The following is a 21,182-nucleotide window of genomic DNA, read 5'->3' as shown; positions in this document are numbered from 1 at the left end:
GCACAGGGAGTGCACCTTGTTGTCCACCAGCCTGTTTGTCACTGAGAGATTTGTGTTGTATGACTTGACTTTGTACCAGTACTCAGAGCTCTGGAACAAAAGACTTGGTTTGGTGCTGTTTTTGTTTCCTCCATCACACCCTACGCCTCAATTCTGCTGGCTTCCCTCCTGTTTCTAAGGGTTTACCACCATCAAAACCTTACACTTATATACTTAGTGTAGTAATTTATATATAAACATAATATAATAAATAACCAAAACTAGTTTAGATCCTCTTGAATATCAAAGTCACTGTTTTACAAAACGTTGTGCTTATATATGAAGTAGGTCTTACCCCCTTGAGTGTATTCAAGGAGGTTTTTTTTTCTTTCAGTTATTATTAGTTTGCTTGTCATATAAGCTGTAACCATAAGACATCAGTAATATTCAAAACCATATAATTCTGTGTATTCCTCCAAAGCTGAGCCCCTAAGTCTAAAGATGCAGTCATCTTCCTTTGTCTCTTCCTAAGCAGGGCTCAGCTGTCCTGTCATGTCTGATTTTTACAGTGAGGATGGTCAGCTGACTCGTGATCCTGTTGTTGTGACAGTAATGTCCTTAGAAATAAGTGGCTGTGAAGGTTTAGGGCAATGTGAAGTTGTGTGTGTGTGTTTATGTGTGTGGGGTGGGAGGGCAGCACAGTTGCAGAGGAACTTAAGTCTACTATACATATCATTTTCATAGTCTGTGTCTCACAATCTTGAAGTATTGAACATATCTCTGAAAGTATTAGATAAAAGCATATATCTGATATTGATATTGACAGCGTCAAATATGCAATATTATTCTAATCAGTCTCATTAAGAAGAATAAATTGTTATGCGCAGAAGTTCTGCCATTAACTTTATAGTGTTTGGATATGAATAGGAACATTCATGCTGAATCCATGCTGAATGTCATAAACTTAAACTTGTTCATGCCTCTTGATTAGTGGTGTTCCTTAAATCAGCTTATGGACTGGTTTGGCGCAGTAGACCGTGGTGAACTGTATAATAACTTAACTTTAGGAAAAATGTGCATCAAGTGCAGTGAACTGTGTGTTGGTATTTTTCCGACATTGATCAATGATGCTAACGTAGTTGAAATCACACTAAGCAGAGATGTCTTTGATAAAATTACTACCAGAATTACTTTAAAACATATTTGATAAAACACCATACAGTAGACTTTTAGTTGTTAACATATTTCAGAGTGAACATTTAATCCTGCCCCTGAATAAAATATTTGACTACTGCTATTCAGAGTAAAGAAAGAGAAGAGCTTGCAGTTTTCAGTCTAGTATACACCACTGATACAAGTTTACGTGAACATTTTTATTTAAATGCTAAAAATTCAAGGTTCATCCAACAACCAGTGTCAATGAATACTAAAATCCACAGATACCACAAATAAAAACATCAATTTCATAAATCGACAAAATGCCTTCAGTAAATAAAAATGACAAAAACATGAATGATACAAAATACATGCACAGTGAAAGAATTACATCAGGACAGAAGGTAAATCCAAAAGGTGAGGCCTGCTGCTCCTCAGTGAAGGGATTGTCAGTGTGTACAACACAGGGTAAAGAGAGAGTGCACATCAGATAGAGTAGGAAAGTATAATATATTTTTTTGTTTTTTGTTTTTTTGTTTTTTACAAAATTTTATCATGGAGGATAAAGTAAGGGGTCAACCACATCAGACATCAAGAGATAATCTCATTCACTGTGTTTGAAGTATTTTTCCATCAAATGTAATACATCCATGCAATATATACTTATTCCAATTCAAGTCAAATCATCTTTAACTTGACCGTCCTCTAACCTAAAACATGAACTTGCTGGCAAATATTTGAAACATGGTTCAACAATCTTCCCTTTTCAAATAATTAATACCACAGTGAAAGATAGGACCAAAGAGAGAAAATGTCCAACAACAGAAGCTGCATTGTCCTTTGACCTCCAGAGCCATCCACAATGGTGCAGACAGAGCAGAGACATCTGGTAGTCCACAGTTCAGCATATTTGTCCAACCTCCTCTTGGGAAAGGTGTGGGTTTGAATCGGGTTGTTTCATCTGAGCTCACTGCAGAGGTTTGAGTTTGTAACGAGGTGTTGGTTCAGACATACTGCTCTTTGGGAAAGGTATATGATGCCGCTCCTGGGGGAGGAGAAGACAGGCCTGGTACTGAGGGGTATTTAAAGATGGCCGTGGTGTGTGAAGGGGGAGAGAAGGTGTTTTTTGATGTGGTGGTGCTGCTGCTACTGGTTGCAGTGGTTGTTTGTGAGGAGTGGTAGGGGTGCTGGGGCAGAAACGAGAGGGGAGGGTTGATGGGAGGGGAGTATGGCTCTGGGTAGTCCTCCTTGTTACAGGCCAGTCTGTAGCTCACATAGTCTGCTGTGTTTGGAAGCTCTTCATAAAATCGTCCTGAGTGCTGTGGACAAATGAGAGACACATCAAATTTAGCTTTTATCAAATACACATACTCTACAACTGGTGTGCATTGGATATGTTGTACATGCATACAGCACATATAGTGTGTACTTTGGAGTTTCTGACCTCGCAGCAGTGCTTTGGAGCAATGCTTTCATGATTGGGTTCCTTACTGTTTGTATGGAGCACATGGGTGTCACATGCACCTTCCTGCCAATGGTTTCATGCTATTCCATTGATCTACAGGTGGCAGTAGTGTGCCAAGAAATGCAGCAATTCACCAACAAACCGTGAAGAAGAACACTAGCTAGCAAGTAAACATGGGTATGGTATAAATGCAGATTTCAAAAATTCTCCCCCAAAAAATCTGCTTTCCAAATGTTGTATGAGAAAAAAAAGCATTCGACAAATTTGTTTGACCTGAAGGATACACATAATGCATTTTAGTGAGTAAATTTTAAACAGACACTTCATCCTTGCATCTTCATGTAGTAGGTGGAAGCTTGCTTGCTAGTAGCCATTACAACTAAAACTAGCTTTATTTAGTTGTAATGGCTACTATTAATTGTGACAAAAATGGATACAATAAAAGAATGATGAAGAAGAAGGAAGGCCATCAAGAAAAAGCGGTGCAATACAGAACTAATGTAAAGGTTCTGTGAGCGAGATTTTAAACAACAATATAGCAGCAAACAGGTGTTTTCTATGTAAAGATATAGTGTAGTTACGGCGTCCTGCGTAGTTACACCCAACTGTACGTCTTAATGTGAGTTTCTCTGTTGTTTGTTTTGGTAGCCAGTCTGGTATGCCATCCATGCAAGTCCCTCCTGTCAAATTGTTGCCCCTCCCCACATTTATAAACACTCATGCACTGCCCACATGCAAGATGGCCCAGTACCGTACGCAGTGTTCAGGTAAAAGTGGCTCTACATTATTTCCTCCACTGGAGAAACCACGTCTAAAGAGACTGACCACTGGGACTACCAGCTCAAAAGTTTTTACTGGCTTCATCAGTGTCTTTTTCAGCTCCATCAGTGCCTAGCTGGCTAACTGTCAGTGTTGCTGTGGAGCATTTCACAGCATTTCACAGCTGATGGATTGTGGCTAGAATCTTTTTGGTTTATTCAGTTGTGCTTCTCGCTTTCACTGGGCTGTGTAACACTATGCTGACTAAGAACGTGAGGGGTTGTGGCCAAATGGAGGCTGGAGGTGTGGCTAATGAGGCGTTTGTTTCAGTCTGAGATGTGGGTGGCCTAGTGCGACATCCAGTGGCAGAGGCGATCGTTTACAGAACCTTTAATATCTTCCTCCATCTTGGGTTTTTCAAGTCTCTCCGTTCCCTGAAAGGGCAGCCCTGTCAAGATGGTTTGGAACTGGTAAAAGCCGCAGATTTACATTTACGCAAAGCTCTCCACAAGCAAATCCTCTGATCACAGAGTTCCACTGAAATTAAGTGATTTTGGGTCAAAATTGTGCAGTGCAGACAATTGTTACGACAAATCCTTACAAACATGCATTCCTACACATTATACATACATTACACATAAAGAACACTGTAACAATAGTTTGAGAATGTTGTGTATCTACATAAATCTAAACAGATCTGAAGCAAATGGTGGAATAAATGCACAGGTAATGCTAGTGAAGTTATGCTAATAAGCAAATATAATCCTTTCCATGTCTCCGAGTGGTATGATTGACCCTACGTACCCATGTAGCACCCAAACAGGTTTTTTCATGTATTTAGACTGATTAGACCTCCGCTCAGGACTGTCTCATACCTTCATCACTGTCACTAACTTCACCCTGCGCAGAGGTCTCATCAGCCAGAATGGTGGCAGGACACACAATGGTAAGATAGCGGACAGGGAACGGATTGATAACCGAATGGTTAGGGTGTAAATGCTCTTTGCAGGCAAGTCACTGGTTCGACTCTTGACCAGCCCAACTCTTTCCTGCATGTCATTTCCCTCTCTCTGCCCCTTTCCTGTCAGTCTCCACTCTCCTATCATATAAAGGCATAAAAGCCCAAAAAATATCAAAAAAAAAAAAGATAGCAGACAGGAGTTAAAATTTGTGTAAAGGATATAGATGGCACGAAAAAGTTCTTCACTAAGAGTTTCTTTTTAGAGCTATTCACAAAGCTGCTGAGATTAGTTTTCAGGAAGGAGCAAAGAGAATTGCTAAGAGAGGGAACTTCAAAGAGAAGAGAAGAAGTCTATATGCGATACTTTATTGAGCATAAGTTATTATGCTGTGATTAATAATTCTACATATAGCACCAATATTAATGGATAATCCAGTAATGGCCATGAAGTCACCTTTTCTATTATTTATTATTGCAGTTGGTGATTATTTAATGTGCACTCAATGAACTGAGATCCTTAGTGCTGTAAACTGTATTATTCCAGTGTCCAAGTAGCACTGATGCATTACTGGCAATAGAGATGTCTGATATATCTGTTTGGACAGTCCAGTGTTCTTTTATGTAGTAGCAACTTTATATATTATTTAACATCAGCAACCAATTACTGTACTATTGCCAGCCAGCCAGACATTACAACATTAATTCTATGGTAAACCACATTATTATTCTACATTCATTTGAACATGTGATATGTAAATTACAAACACTACACTCAGTTTACCTGGATATCGTCTCCTGGTCTTTTTCTTATTGGCTGGGACAGTTTTCTGGATGGAGAATCATTTCTGATCAAGGAGGAGAAGAGAAAAAAAGATGGATGAAGAGGCTGGTAATAGGGGACACAAACCGTGTTGAGAGGGTAATGGACCATTTACGTACGAGGGGTTGTCTTTTCTACTTCTTATTTTAAGCACCAGGACTGTGATAGTAATGCCCATGAGCACTCCAGCAGCCAGTAATAAGGCGATTACACTGATGACGTCTCCTGTTGCGATCTGTGGTAGTGGCTTTTCTACAGAGAAAACACACACAAAAACATTGATTAAAAAAATCAAACACATGCATTGCTTACAGTAACCTACAGTACACTTACAGTAAGAGTCATTATCATCAAATCAAATGACCCCAGACCACAGGTAAGCATACCTATAATGCTGACCTCGACAGAGCCTGATCGTGTCCCGATGCTGTTGGTTGCATCACACACATAGGTACCTTGCAGGTCATATGTGACTGGTCCTTTAAAGGTAAGGACGTTGTCTCGGATCTCAGCATTGCTCGGCATGGAGCCATTAATCCTGCAGAACGCACAGAAAATATAATTTGAATAAAAAGGGCATACAGGTTCTGAAACTAAAAGTCTCTTCAGTTGACATTTACCTATTAATATATTTAACCTTTTCATACACCAATGGGTTAAGGTGAAAAAGTGAATTTGTTATAGAATATTGTTGAATGTTGATTTTAATGTTGCACTCTGTTTTTATGGTAGATCCTTTTCTTGCAATTTTGGTATCAACTAAGGGTAATGATGTTTCATAAATAGCATTATTGAAGAAATAGATGAAATGTTTTGAACGCAGTATATGGATATATCAGTCACAAGAAAGCTCAGTGTTTAGTATATAAGGAAACAGCACTCTGATGAAGGCAAGATAGCTGAAAACATTTGGTAAATTTAGCATGGTGTACTGCAGAAAAGCAGTTTCTATAACTCTGTGTGTGTGCCTTCTCAAAGTAAGAAACAGTGAATTTGAAACATAAACAGACACAGTTGTACTCACAGTCTCCACTGGTACAGCGAGACGGCTGGGTTGGCATCAGCTTGGCAGCTCAGCTGGACGTTCTCTCGGTTCAGATACCAGTTTCCATCAAACCCGTCCACTGAAACATCTGGCTCATCTGGTACACACACAGACACATACCAGTAACAATATATAAGCCTATATTTGAGTTCTTTATTTTGAACTGTCTAGTTATGTAGTTATTGTTACGTATGAGGGAGACTTACACTGAATATCGAGGGTGACACTGTCAGTGAAGACCTCCTCGTTGTAGGCGGTGACGCAGGTGAGCGTCTCCTTATGTGTTTCTCTGCTGGGCACCAAAATGTAGTCACTCTGAACAGTGAACGTCCCGTCTGAGTTTCTGTACTCTCGAGTGGTCACTTCTCCCGGCACCTTTGTCTCCCACCTGCTCGCACACAAGCAATCAGTGTCACAGCACAACGGTACATAGAGACATTTTGTATAGGTATGTACACAGAAGACAAGGGGTTCATTAATGGTTGTGTAGTGGAAGTGCACACACAAGAAGAAGAGGTAAAATAATTCAAATAGAGAAAAGCATACAGATGTGACAGCCAGACTATCACTAATCTGACTTTAAGAGACTGTAGTTTAAAGGGATTACAACAACAGTGTTGTCACCACATGCTGTAGTAAAACTAAGGAATGGTGAATCAGCGAAACACTCCTCATCTTTCACAAAATCACACAAACACACACACCTGATGGTGCCAGGTGGTTTTCCATTGGCAGAGATGCAGGTGGCCACTGGTGTTTTCAGATTGGATGAACGAGCAACTAGTGTCGGAGTGGACAGACTCATCTGAGTTGTTGGGCGAACTGAGGGAACGAAAATGAACAAAAGCACTGAGTTGATCTTGCATGAGAAGAGTTTTACAGCATGATTAAATAGTATTACAGCCTATCCAAGGTGCTGACAGGTAAAAGCTGTCACTCTAAATATGAAAAGCAGGTGATCACCACCCAAAATGCATTTGCACACAAAGCCATTTTCTAAAAAGGCAAGTGGAAACAATGGTATAGTCAAGATTTTACAAAATATCACGTCATAATCTACAGGTAATGTTCATCCCATCCAATTAAGACCTGAAGTCCAAAATCAAAGGGTGAAATAGAGACAATTAAAATTTAACTTTAAATAAAATTTTAAAAAATAAATACATAAAATTACATTTTCTCATTGTTGGCTGCTTTTCTATGTAACATACAAGTACAGCAATCAATGTGAAAAAGTCAGTTTTTTCAATCAAAATCAAAATCACAGTATCTCTGCATTTTGAAGGCAGTATACAGTATTTTCAAGTGTGTGAACATTCATTATTGAACTCGGACACCTTAACTTGTCAACAAATAAATCCTAAACTGGTTAAATTTGTTAAAATGCTTGTGGTTGTATCATCGTTTGTGTCTTCTTCGGTTTTGTGTATGTGTGTGTGTATTTGTTAAGACCTTTTTTGTCTTTGTTGGACAGTCAACAGTGAAGAGGAAGAGAGGAAACATGTGGTGGGGGCAGGGGTAGTGACAACACAGATGCCTGCTGGAATCCAACTGTGGGCATTGTAGTTATCTGCATGTAACCCTTCTGTACTGGGGCGCTGCTTGTAGTTCACTGTTGAGTTTTGTGACTTGTACTGTTTTATGTATTTTGAAGATGGGCCTTGCAAATTAGCTTAGACGTGAATGTTGTGGTAAGTGGCAGTGGTTCATGCTATATACTTATATACTATAAACATAAAAATGATTAAAACTTAACATTTGGCAGCCACTGTCACAGTGACAATCTACCTGTATCTTACTTGAAACTCAGATCATCATGCATCTTTCTTACCATAGACAGTGAGGTTTACGGTGTTCTCCCGGTTTCCTGCAGGGAATGTGGTGTATTCACAGATGTAGGTGGACTCGTCAGAGAGGCGAAGCGAAGAGAAGGTGATGGTGGTGTCTTCAAGGGTCGGAGTCCGTCGTCTCACTGCTGCGTTCTTGAAGGAGACACGGTCCCTGTAGGGCGGGGCCACGGACACACCCAGGGAGGGGTTGGCAATGGCCACATTCTGCTTGGTGCCGTTTACCAGTTTCTGCCATGTTACCTTAAGAAAGAAAGACAGAGTAAATAGAAGGAGTTACGGATGAGATAAGGAGGTGTGTAGTACTGCTGAAGTATCATGTGGATTAGTTATATTACAGAAATGATAATGTGAATAATAAATAAACAAGGTGAAAAATGAATGTGAAACATATCAGGGCATACAAACTCAAAAGTCTCCTGTGATGCATGCAGTTATACAATTATACCAAATGATACCAAATGATAATGGTGGTTTTATCTCATTACCTACATGGAAACATTGATTATATTTTGCACCAAAGCAAACAAGCTTTCAAAGACAACTACAGGTTTTTAGATTGACTTCCTACCCCACATACAGCCCATATTTTAATTTTTTTGTTTTTTTTTTGGTTTGGGACAAAAACCATCTTACCAAGACTTGAAAAGGTTAGCATTCTTGAACTTAGGCCTGCTCTGTGACAAGACAGTTGAAGAGCTCTTCAGATGCAAACAATGATCACTCTATTACAGATCCAGGAGATAACAAACTATGAAAAGGTGTGAGGAGAAGTTAATTCTTTAGTGCAGACCCTTTCCCTGCTTTAAGTCTTTGTCAAGCACTTTCTGTGTCCATTAACAATCCATCCAAGATTTACAAGAAATCTCCTGCAAAAAAGTAGAAGTTTTCTCTTAATTTCTTGACCCAATTAAATGAACTGTATTCATCACAGGGTGTTGAAGACATCAGGTTCTGCAGAAAGCTCAAAATAACTACATAACACAGTTGCACACAGAGTTTGTGCTGATTACCTAGAATTTGGAGGGCGCGTACTGGGTGTGACTGGTGTTATTTGTTTTTGTGATATTTATGTATTTTATGTTTTTTTTACGCTTGGGTGTAAACCACATGTTCAGGTGGACGACTGTATACCTGGGATATTTTGACAGGCGGGGAGCTGTTGATGAACCGACAGCGGAGATCCACCTTTGAGCCAACATACCCCGACTTCCCATCATCCATTTCCACAGTTTGGCCATTAATTCCTGGAGGAGAAACACAAGCCTTAAAGACATGAAAACACTCTCACCTAGACAGGGCACGCACACAAATATAGAAACACACCCACAGACACACATGCTGGCAGCATCAGACTGGCATGCTCTAAGCTGTTCACAGTCAGCACAGCATGTTGAGCTTCTCAGGTGAGCTGAACTGTCAGAGGTGATACACTTTAGCAGCGTGAGAGGTGAGCTGAGGTCAAAGGTTGTGGATTAGAGTGAGGTATAAATAAGCACGATTTGTTTGGTTACTGTTCCCACTGACTTACTGATCCCCTTTAACAAATCCACAGCTGAGGCACACCCACTTTCTGAGTGTACATGAGTCACGTGTATTTGCTTGTGTCTGTCAGATAAACTTTAAGTAGCATCATATTCATCTGGAAGGATAGAGGACAGAACAAAACAGTCAGGAACAATGGCTGCTCTCATTCTCACACACGTTATTATTATACAGTATGTACACAGAGAGGGAGAAAGGGAGAGAGAGAGAGAGAGAGAGGGAGGAACCTTTCCAGTTAAGGTCTCTTTTCCCTTTTAGCCTGGCAGCAGCCAAATACTGTAAGTGCTGATGAGAGGAAAATACATCCAGACATGCCAACCTCTTCCAACTGACTTGTTATAAGACATTTGATTTTAGATATACCGTATTCTCAGTTGTATTTCAAATATATTGAGTTTGATTACTTACGTAAACAAAAAATATCACGTTTTAATCATATTTTTTTTATCAAACCTTTAACTTGAAACTTTAAATTAAAACCTGGTAAATGTCGACTCAACGCCAAAATAAAAGCTTTGCAGCATAAAATCAGTCACACATTAACCTCACAAAGAGAGAGCCAAAGAGCAGCCTCGTGGTCACATAAGTTTTGGAAGATTATTTTTGGGCACAAACATAATCAGCAAAGGTAGTTACTAGGCATCTTGTTAGAGTCTCACGACAGAAAATGAAAGACACAGGGTTGCAAATACAATAATAATAGTAATAATAGTAATAAGTGTCTCAAAATAGAGCAAAACAGTTTGTGACTTTATTTGGAAAATGTTTTTCAGTCATTTCTGACATTACTGTAAAGGATGGTTTGTCACAAAAATTAGGTTTGATAAGGTATCATGTCCCTCAACAAACTTTACTTCAGCTGGGCACTTTTCATTTTCATGCCACAAGCCAGATAACTGGAAATTTTATTTTATGTTATGTTGCTGAATTAGCCAGTAGGAATGTTACTCATACCCAGGGGTGATTTCCATGTTTGAAATATGAGGTGCCATATTCATCATGCAGTCCAATATTTCCATGTTATTAATGGAGTATTATTGATCAGTCCATCAGCGTCCTTGTTTGCTCTCAATCACAGAGACACTCAGTCAAAAAACACCCCAGGCTGACAGGTCAGACATCTGTTCACCCCTCTGACAAGGTTGCTAACTATAAAATAATGCTTTTACCTATAAACAGTACATGTCCTAATATTTCCATCAGAGCTGTGTAGGAGTCTCCTGCAAAAATGTGCCGACATGATATTTCCTGCAGGCTTACAATACAAAGTAATTGAACAAAAGCCTCTTGCTGCACCATTTGTAAAGGTTGGAGAAAACAATTATTATTAGTGGGGGGGATATGTGACCAGAACTGCAATGTATTCTCTAGTGATACATTATGGATACACAGGAACAGTTGAAGCAGACACGTAGACTTTTCATCATGCAGTGTAATGCACAGTTTAACAGTATAGAGACTGCACTCCCTAAGATGACACCCCAAAGCAATGTGTTTACATTTAAGTGACACTGGAGACTGCTGTTCAATTCCCTTTCGTACTGACGGCCAACTTTGGTTCCTCTCAGCCATGACCCAGTGGTTTCTGAAACTAAAGCAAGTATGTAGTTGTTTTTGTGCCTTAATCTAACCATGTAAAATAAAATAACAATAATAATAAGGTTTACAAGTTTTATTATGTATTTCATAATTTAATTTGGTTACTTGTTGTAGTGGAAGATTTTACTGTGATTGTATTTGTAACTTGTCTTATTATTGTAATGGGAAAAATGTATACCATCATATTTCTGCTCTCATGCAACCTCATTTTAACATCTTTGTAGTTGATACGCTGTCCAAACTAGAGCTGAACTGGCCTTCACTGTGGTAAAGGAGTAGTTCCTCATCTGAATTCTTGCCCTGCATATCTTGTTTGTACTCCTGAGAAGTTGCAGCTACCTGTGCAGCCTGAAATCACCCACTGCCAGCTAGGGGCAGATACTCTCACATCCTTGCTTGCTATAGTATAAAAGACAGGATTTTTCTCATTTTGGCGCTCTCTCTTTGTAGGGACCTTTGATCTCTGTTTAAGTGTTGAGCCCATTTGCAAATGCTGTGATGGATAAAACCCACAAAAACAGGCCTGAGATTTCCGCAACAATTGTAAAAAGCCCTTAACCCTATCATGCCAAATGCATCAAATTTGATACAAGCATTTCTGAGACCTATTGCATCACCTTATGGTAAAAACTTCACTCAAAACCCTCTTGTATCCAATCTGACACTTGTCTTCCAACCCCTGGTGGATACCTTTATCACTACAACAATTCAAACACAGTACATGGGACAATCCAACCTTCAGATAGTTCCCAACTCACTGGATCAAGGTAAAGATTTTTTACAATTTTCCAGTGACATTTTCTTTGAAATTTTTAGTAATATTCTAACATGAACACTTAATCTGTTGAAGCAAGTTATAATTACATAATTTTTTGCATTTTAGTATGTAGTAAAATCGTGTATAAAATTTGGAGAAACCTATATGCAAATCATTTTTTGTAATTTTTTTTTTTCAAATTTTGTGAAAGGGCCAAATAAAGGTTCCAGATTCAAGAAATCAGAATTTTCTGTCCATTATTTCTGGGGTCAGGCATTACAGGGTTAAAAGCCCTTAGCCCACACCATTTATATGTCACTATCCATGAAAACAGCCTGTACATCCTAAAGTTGCTCTGCTTATAAGACATGTCTTATTGTTTGTTGTGCCCCAGGTGTCAATTCTTGATCCAATCCTGTACCTATCCTGTAATCCTGTCCTCTGTATACCTGCTACCCATCGATTGCATTGTTTGTTTGTTTTTATTTATATATCTTTTATCACTGTACTGCTGACGACATAGAGCTACAGTTTATCTCTCATTTAATTCCAATCGTCCTATTAAACTAGACACAATTCAAAACTGAAATAAAAGAATGGACTTCATAGAATAAATAAATTAATATGATGAATCAGTGCTGTTATTGTTAAACCTGCTGCCATAACCTTACGTCATTGCATGAGTCCTGTTTCAAAGCAACATTACAAGGCTTCTCCTTCAATGCAAAGCTTTGAAAAAACAAGGAAATAAGATATTACCACGTCACACCAAAACTGCTGTTATGCCTGGATCACCTCGCAGGTCGACTCTCAAAGTAGAGAAACAGAACGAGTGGGGGAAAATGTACTGAATTGCATTTATTTACACTAACATCTTTGCACAATAATTATATCAAACCAAATTTGAACTGAAACATTATTTTAAATTTAAGTAGTTTCAAGCACTTATTTATGTTACAGAGAGCAAGAGTTCATTTAGATTCAGATCTGTAGACCATGACCTGCTGGGGAGTGCAGAAGGGATAAGGGATCTAATGTTAGAAATGGCATCATATTTCTGAATGACATAAGAAAATCGTTCAACAATGAGCCAAATAAAGGTCAGCCACAGAATAGGCCTGTGCATGAACAGAAAGCTAATCAGCTCTGAAATACAGTGAAGAATTAAGGTCTTTGCAAATTCTCAAACTGAGCAAGCAGATGGATTCATATAATTCAACATCCAACCAGGAAAGGTCTGGACCACACAGGACTGTAGATGAGGCTTATGAATTGCAGTGATATTTTTCATTGCTTTACCTGAAGCTGTCTTAAAGTTTATTTCTGACCACAGTCGACACAGAAAGCCATCAACAATTCTGTTTATTCTGTAGAGTTTGAATGTCTGTGCTCTTAAAACTGCACCAGGTTTGCTTTGCTGCCACCTAAGACCTTCACAATATAAGAAAATGTTCATGATTGCACTGGTTTCATGGGTGACATTGAGCTATAAAATCTGTATCTCATTCAAAATCTCAAAAATTCTAATTTGACTGATGCCAGACTAAAACTTGAGCTTTGTTTTGAGTTGGTTCATGTGTACAATACACAGATTCACAGAGAAAAGGCAGACCATGTCAATGCTAACCTTGTTTCCTATCATCTCAAAGATCAAAACTTGAAAACAAAGCCTTGATCAGAAAAAGAGAATTAGAAGAGTATTCATTCCCTATTTTTGTTAGGTCTTGTTTTTTCATCTAAATCTACAAAAAAAAGCATTTAATACACACAACTACATCTGGTATTTTCGTGCATGTTCCACGTATGCAAGCATGCACACAACAGCTTAGGAATACATGTCGACCTCTTATCTGCACTGCTGACATCAATCATAAAAAACACAACAAACATCATCACATAATGATGTACAGCCTGACTCATATGTGTTTTGTTATGTTAATAAGTTTAATAGCTTTGTATTCACTGTGCCTTACATGCCCACTGTTATAACCCATTGTGTGTGTTTGTGTGGGTCACTGGGAGGGAAGAAGGCCAGCAGTGGGAGTAGATTACTACATTTAGGATATTAAAGTACATCTGCATTACAGAGTCTATGGCCCGTTTGCTGCAGTACATATGGACAGCTCACAATGACAAAATGTTTTTGCTGAATTACCAATTTGTTTGCGTGTTTTTAAGCCTCCATTATCTATATGAAGAAGACCTTTCATAGTTAAAGTGTTAATGTGATTCATGTTACGCTGAGTAAATATTTGCTGCTTTCAATAATTTCAGGCTAAATGTAAACAGAGTCTGCCTTTTATCAAAGTAATGTGAAATATCTAATATTTAGATTAAACAAATTCTTTATTAAATGCATCTGTGTAGATTTATCTTGATCATCAAAACAGTAAATTGTCAGATAACATGTAAAATACTGAACTTATTGACAAAAAATTGATCATGGCAATGATAGTGTGCACTGCATATCTGTAAGAGGATAATTTAAAGGAATAGGACTGAGAAGACTGATACCACTCATGTCTCTATGATAAATATGAAGATAGAGCCAACAGCCAATAGGTTAGTTGAGACTGGAGGCAGGGGAAGAGCTAGTCTGACTGTCTAACATTAACTAAATATGGCTACCAGCACCTCATAAGCTCAAGATTTAACAAGACATATCTAAAGTATGAAAACAATTATAAATCCACAATTTGTCATTTTTACATTTCAGTATTTATATTTCAGCATTATACACTTCAGATTTAAGAAACAAGATATAACCTATTAAAGGTGCAGAAGACTGGACAAAGATCACTGATCGTCAACCAAAGTGTTGGTATTTGATGACCTGGTGACACTTCCACCAAATATGTTATTATTTTTAGAAAAAATGTTATCTTTAAATAGTGAATTCTGGAGACAAATATGAGAGTGGTATTCATTTTCTCATCGAACTCTTGGCAAGAAAGGGATTTTTCCAAAAGTGTCAACTGTTTCTTTACCATAAGTCTTCTCGAAGGAAGTCTGTGGTGCATTACTGCCCCCTCTGCAATCCTCCATCCGCATACACAAGGTGTTTATTCGAAGGCACAAAAACATGCTCAGTAAATACAGAAAAGTCTCATTAACAACAAGTAATGTCAGTTCTGCCTTATATCAGTGAGACGAAATACCTTTCACTTTGTCTAAACAGTACCCTTCAAAGGCACATACAGATACACATCCCACTGAGAGCCCCCCCTCCCCTGCTGAGCTCTGTTGCTGAGCTGATTAGGGGCTTTAGGTGAGGGCAGAGCAGAACGAGAGCCTATACCTCTCTGGCACACACACACACACACACACACACACACACACTGTTATATCTTGTTTGCCCCCATATCTCTCCCAGCTTCCTCTTTTCTGCTGGGTCCATTCACATTCTTCTTTTGTTAAGACTATAGGAAATGATCTCACCAGTCCTCCTGACAATAATCCATAAAGAGCAGCACATGGGCAAGAGACGACCATGGGAACTTAACAAAACAATGCCAGCATTGTTTCACACTTGAATGTGCAGCATGTAAGAACAGCAAGAGCATCACAGCGTGGTTCTGGGCTTTTTGTTTACATCCTGAATGGACATCCTCCATCTTTCTTCACCAAACTCATTACGTGACAATCTATTTTTGAGCTTTTCTTGTATGTATGAGAGTTCAGTTGAGGCAGTGGCAGGTGTTGCTGTGGGATATTATGAAAATGATATGAAAATATTGCTTCATTATTTTAGCACAGCCTCTGATTGCTGTTGGTAAAGAATTTACCCTTTTGGTATACACCAGTAAAATGTAAGCTAAAATTAAAAAAAATTAAACTGAACCTGTATTTAAGCATTAGGTCTCACTGACATTGACTTTTCTTGCTAAGATAGGCAACAATAACAATGAGTTATAGACAAACAATATAAGATAGATATCACAAAATATGCCACAAAATCAGACAAAGAAATGCTAAATCATTAATTAAAAATTCTTATAAAGCCATATAAACGACTCTCAAGACTGAAATGACTCTCAACAACTCAAGACCGGTGTAAAACTATAAACTAGACATGGGTTTACAGCCATGCTAGCAGCTCTGTGAGCCTGTGCTTAAACACAATGATGCTTTGAATTAATTAATTAACCTTAGAATGCCAATATGTTTCTTCGTTACAACATCATGTTGATTTAAGAAGACTTGAAACTAGCGACGACCAAAGTTGTTACAGTTCATTATGATGAAGACATGAATGTGCATGGCCAATTTCATAGCAGTCCATCCAAAAGCTGTCAAGACATTTCATTCAACACCACAAATGTCACAGCCTGATGGAAAGACACCAAATGAAGTAGAAGTCATCCTAAGGAGCTCATGAATGTTTGTGCAAAACTTCAAAGTATTTCAAAAGTGTGCATCTGTTGTCTAGACACAGACACACACAGATGGATGCTGCCATCCATAGAGCCCTGCTGCTAGCATGGCTAAATAGTTACAGTAAGACCAATCTAAAACAATAACTTGATGAGACTAACACAGTAAGGTTCATAAATACTAACACAAGCACCCACACAGCTGTAGATGTTTTGGTAAAAATAAGTTTTTGTATTTAATGTTAATAGATCCAAACTGGGTAATTTCAATCTGAATGTACACATAAAATAGATTTTTTTTTAAAAAGGACATGATAGACTAAAATCAGTTTATTTATGCAGCCACTGTTTGGCCAAAGTGAACAGAAAACTGGAAGAGAAACCAGAGAAGATCAAATCTTTAACTGCTCTGGCAAACTGGCACCAAGTCAGTATTTCAGGTATTTACAAGCATGTGTCTGAGATTAAAAATATGAGGGTGACATCATTGTCTGCAGTGGTGCAGAACATCACAAGAAACTGCGACATTTCAGACCTGAACAATTCACTTTCAGTTACCCTCACTTAGCGTCCAGAAGGCCACAAATACTGAAAAACTGACCTCACGCTGCATACGAGAAAATGAAAAACACAGAGCGAGAAAGAGGAGAGGACAGATTAACTGTTTAATCTTTAGGCCATCAAATCTGTGATTGATCTGGGATTACACACTCTGGTTGTGTCTTTGGCCTTGTGACTTACAATATAGGGAAACCTTAGGCAGAATTAAGACCAACTGACACACACATACACACACACACACACACACACAAACACACACATTGCTTGTACCACTTTTGACTAGACTGCTATTTTACATAGCAACTCTCAAAAGATTGCATTGCCTGACAGCAAAGAACAATAACTTTACTAACAATGTAAAGTGACTTTTGGGCATCCACTTCACCAAATTATGTAAACTCCTGTCCATTTTTGCCTGATTGAAATGGAGAAAACACTTCTCGCGTTTCCCCCCCTCCTAAATCGATTATAATCTCTCATTCTTTTTGTCTGGTATCTGTGCACACACACATACATGTACATGTGTGCGTGTTTGTGTGGGTGTGTAATCTCTGTGGCACTGCAGGAACGCGGAGTGTGCGCTTGGCCGGTGTTCAGCGGGCAGCTCACAGGATTACGATGACTGTTGCTGCTGCATCTGTGTTTTGGGACATGAGAGGAGAATATAAACCCAAGAGGGTGAGGAGATGGAGAGAAAAGACAAAAAATGACTGTGGAGGAAGATCAAATGACTGAGAGACAATGACGGGGGAAAAATTGGGCTTCAAGTGGGCCGATTCTAGAGAGAGAGGTGAACAAAAGAGAAAGTCAAAAAAGGCAGAGGACAGAAAGGCTGTGTGTTTGTGCTGGATTATTTCTGTGGGGTAGCGTCTGTGTGTTCCAGCTGTGGACAGTGGATTATGTTAAAATTCATGAGGATGTCTGTCTGTCTGTCTGTCTGTCTGTCAGTCAGTCAGCCTTAGTCAGCCTTCTCTGTGTCCTTCTGCAGAGGAGGATTGCAAACTTTTATGCGAAGGGGAAAACATGTCAGTGCCTATCTGTGACAGCAGTCGCTTCAACTTGGCGGCACCCCACAGGAGCTGACAGACCTGCGGAGGTGCTCTGAGTCTGCACCAGTCAGGAGAAGACAGACACACTGCAGCAACAGTCAGCGGGGTTGGACTTGGCAGCGATCATGTTGTTACACCCTTCCTGCTCCCTGTGCAGCTTTAATCCACTGCTCTGTCCTTCAACATGACAATCCTACACACATGGCGCAGCCTCACACTCGCTAATAGCACATACACACATGTATGCACACAGGCAAATTACTGCTCAACTGGCACAGGGGGGTTTATCACTGACTGAAGGAAAAAAACAATCACAGCAGATGTCACAGCAGCTCAACACATGCGTATGCTGCCACAATCGCTTTTGTCATTACGTATTACGTATACCACCACTGCCCCCCCCTTTATTACACAGCCCCAACTCTGATGCCAGCTTTATGTTTGGCCCCAGCTTAGTGTGATTACACAGCTGCACCTGTTACAGTGAGGCAAGAGTTACTCTATTCATTCATACACTCACACACACACTTACACACACATACACACACACACACACACAATGTAAGATGTGTGGAGGCCATCTGCAGGAGTGGCCACATCTTACTGTGATTTCAGCAGTGCACCTGCTGACACCAGGCATGTTTAGTTGGACACAGTAAAGTCTGAACTGACTGAAAAATACAACAGTCTGCTGAAGTGGTCTGATTTGACCTCTGCACTGATCAGAAGTAAAGACACTTAGTTTCAGAGATTCAGTCATTGAGAAATGAAGATAAAATGAGTTTGATGTTCCCAAGCTGTCAGAGTTGCACTGAATGACTCAAAACCAGCAGGACACTGAGCAGCAAACATAATGACAAACATTAGTGAAAACAGCAAGAAAATCAACGAAGCTACAGACTTAAGTCCATTGAGAATTTGAAAAATCAAAAAAATTCATGAGGCTTCTAAAGGCATTCGAAGTTGCCACAAATCCCCTTGGTAATAGTTAATAAATCATTTACTCGGCTCCTGCTTAATACATCAGTTATAAGACGATGAAAAGAGCTCTCCAGTTGCCAGGTTGTGAAAACTCATACAACATTCGTACCTGACATGATAATCATCAAAGATTACTTTTCACAGCCTGGTAACCCAAATCTTGTTTTCTATTGTTAGTGGTTACAAAACACAACATCAGAAAGTAGTGACCTCACATGTTTTTTTTTCATTGGTACTTTGATGAAGATAATGATGAGGAGGGTAAATGGTGAGGGTCATGATGAAGATGATATAAGTGAACTGACTCAGTGTTGTAACACTAATGTAAAATAGAAAAAAAAAAAAGACACTCATATGAATATTCAATAATTTTTCAAAACAGTAGGCTGAAACTCAAAACAAAAAAGAACATGTTTATACTGCCATGCTTATAACAACACAAGATACAGAGGGTTATGAAAAAGAAGTTGGTAAATAAATGGCGATTAGACCTTTATCACTTGTGCTATGATTTCTATACCTCCAGACTGAGTTTAGGTGGGTTTAAACTTTACTGTTTACTGAATATAGGCGACATCACATAAGACACATGATCTTGAGACTGAATTTGACTCTGTCTCTGTGTCTGTAGCCTCATCTCCTCATTGTCCTCCTCATTGTCTTTCACCTGGTCTGACATCACTAGTGTCACTTCATTATTACTTAACAGGTGCTAAGAAGAGCAGAGCAGCCTACCTGGAACAACACAAGTTGTTATCAGGAATATCCAAAATCCAGTGTTTTCCATGCCCATGCCACCGGTGCCAGCGTCCCGCTGAGGTTAAATTCCCAGTGTGCACTTGTTTTCTGCCTCCTGCCTCCCGGACTGAGCACAGCAGCGGGTTCAGCTTCAGGACCGTCTGCTCAAGGTCCCGTCAGGTCTCCATGTCCTCTGCGGCAAACCGAGCTCCCCACATTCACTCCCGCTTCACAGACTGTCAGCCTGGAGAGCTTTCTCAAACTTGTCCGCGCACCTTGTGCCACTTTTTCTGTCTCCCACTCTTGCTGCCGACTTCCCCTCCGTTTGGTGACGGGGCTGCAGCAGTCTCTGTCGGGCTGAGGCTCGGCGGGGATAAAGCAGCTTAAAGCGTGGGCAGATTATTTCCGAGATAGCCTACCCCCAGTCCCGACCGACGACTGTCCGTCAGTGTGTGAGGGTTGAGCTGAGTGAAACGGCCGCCGGCTGCTGCGCACATTTGGAAAAAAGGCGCAGTCAGGCTGTTTTAAATGAGCAGGCTCAATAGAGTCAATTAGGGGCCCAGACAGAGGCGTAGCTACAGGAATTAGCTTCCAGTGATTATAGCCCCCCTCTGCTGTGCTGTTGTCCTGATGCCACCGTCCACTAACGAAGAGAGATGAAGAGATTTGAACCCTGACCTGATCTATACTGCTGGTTGACTTAGGCTATAAATACATTAATAAATAAAGGACAAACCCTGAATCTGTTTATTTATGAACTATCTGTGTTAACATCACATTTTGTACATTGAAGCAGTGAGCCATTATTATCTTTGTGTTTAACAGCCAAAACTTGAAATACACCTTAGTCCAAGATCAAAATAAAACTATGACAATGTGAAGGATATACACAAGACAAGCCTAATGGCCCGGAAGTGATAAGTTAGTCTGAATTTAATAAATTATTAAATTATATTGCTTTAATTATTGTTTTACTCCATGCCAGGTCCTGGTAGATAATAAATAAGTTATTGGAAAATGCAAATGATAATCTGACTCTTATCTTATCTTATGTGGACTAATGGCTGTTGTATAATGCAATGTTAGAAATTTTTTTTTGATCAATTCTTTATTCAGATAAACACGAGAGTAATTTTATAATTATAAATTAATAATAATAATAATAATAATAATTATAATATAAAACAAAGTTACACTTAAACCAGTTGTCAAATACCAGAACTAAACTTCCCACCTTCCCGTGGCGACATCCCTCCCTTCCTCCCCCCTGGATCCCTTCACAAACACAGTACTGAAAGGAAAACAAAAAAGTGGCACCTACTCGATAAGCTGCATCCCATGTCCGAAGAGTCTTAGGACGGGCTGCATGCATTCGGGCCACAGACCCCTCTATAAAGGAGTCATCGTTGAGTAAGAGCAAAGTTGGAGAGAGTGGAATCCTTCTGTTAAATATATCACTTGAAGACCGAGATACTTGCTTCCAGAACTTAACCACATCAGGGCATTCCCAAAACATGTGCATAAATGACCCTAGGGTGTTGAGCAGAC

At 39.4% G+C, this 21,182-nt stretch overlaps 1 protein-coding gene across 1 annotated transcript; it reads right to left on the bottom strand.

The window, feature by feature from the left end:
* Positions 1–1,337: 1,337 nt before the first annotated feature.
* Positions 1,338–20,104, bottom strand: nectin1a (nectin cell adhesion molecule 1a). The gene is made up of 10 exons (XM_071461429.1): positions 19,632–20,104; positions 9,166–9,278; positions 8,016–8,274; positions 6,889–7,006; positions 6,391–6,572; positions 6,164–6,281; positions 5,526–5,677; positions 5,259–5,391; positions 5,101–5,164; positions 1,338–2,453 (listed from the first exon to the last, which is right to left on the bottom strand). The coding sequence occupies exons 1-10, from the start codon at positions 19,687–19,689 to the stop codon at positions 2,139–2,141; spliced, it is 1,512 nt and encodes a 503-aa protein (XP_071317530.1). The 5' UTR covers positions 19,690–20,104; the 3' UTR covers positions 1,338–2,138.
* Positions 20,105–21,182: the final 1,078 nt, after the last annotated feature.

This window comes from Trachinotus anak, unplaced genomic scaffold, assembly GCF_046630095.1.
Source record: "Trachinotus anak isolate AG129_WGS33_773 ecotype Australia unplaced genomic scaffold, CSIRO_AGI_Tana_v1 ptg000024l, whole genome shotgun sequence".
In the NCBI taxonomy this organism is placed as follows: Eukaryota; Metazoa; Chordata; class Actinopteri; order Carangiformes; family Carangidae; genus Trachinotus; species Trachinotus anak.
Note: the sequence above shows the minus strand (reverse complement) of the source record. Positions and strands in the feature narration are given on the sequence as shown.

Bases quoted from the DNA above. Each gene is read 5' to 3' on its own strand.
- nectin1a (XM_071461429.1), bottom strand. From the start codon at position 19,689: ATGGGCATGGAAAACACTGGATTTTGGATATTCCTGATAACAACTTGT. The intron at 6,573-6,888 runs GTGTGTGTGTTT...GTGTGCGAGCAG, and splicing joins AAACCACCTGGCACCATCAG to GTGGGAGACAAAGGTGCCGG. The intron at 5,165-5,258 runs GTACGTAAATGG...CTCCTTGATCAG, and splicing joins AGTAGAAAAGACAACCCCTC to AAATGATTCTCCATCCAGAA.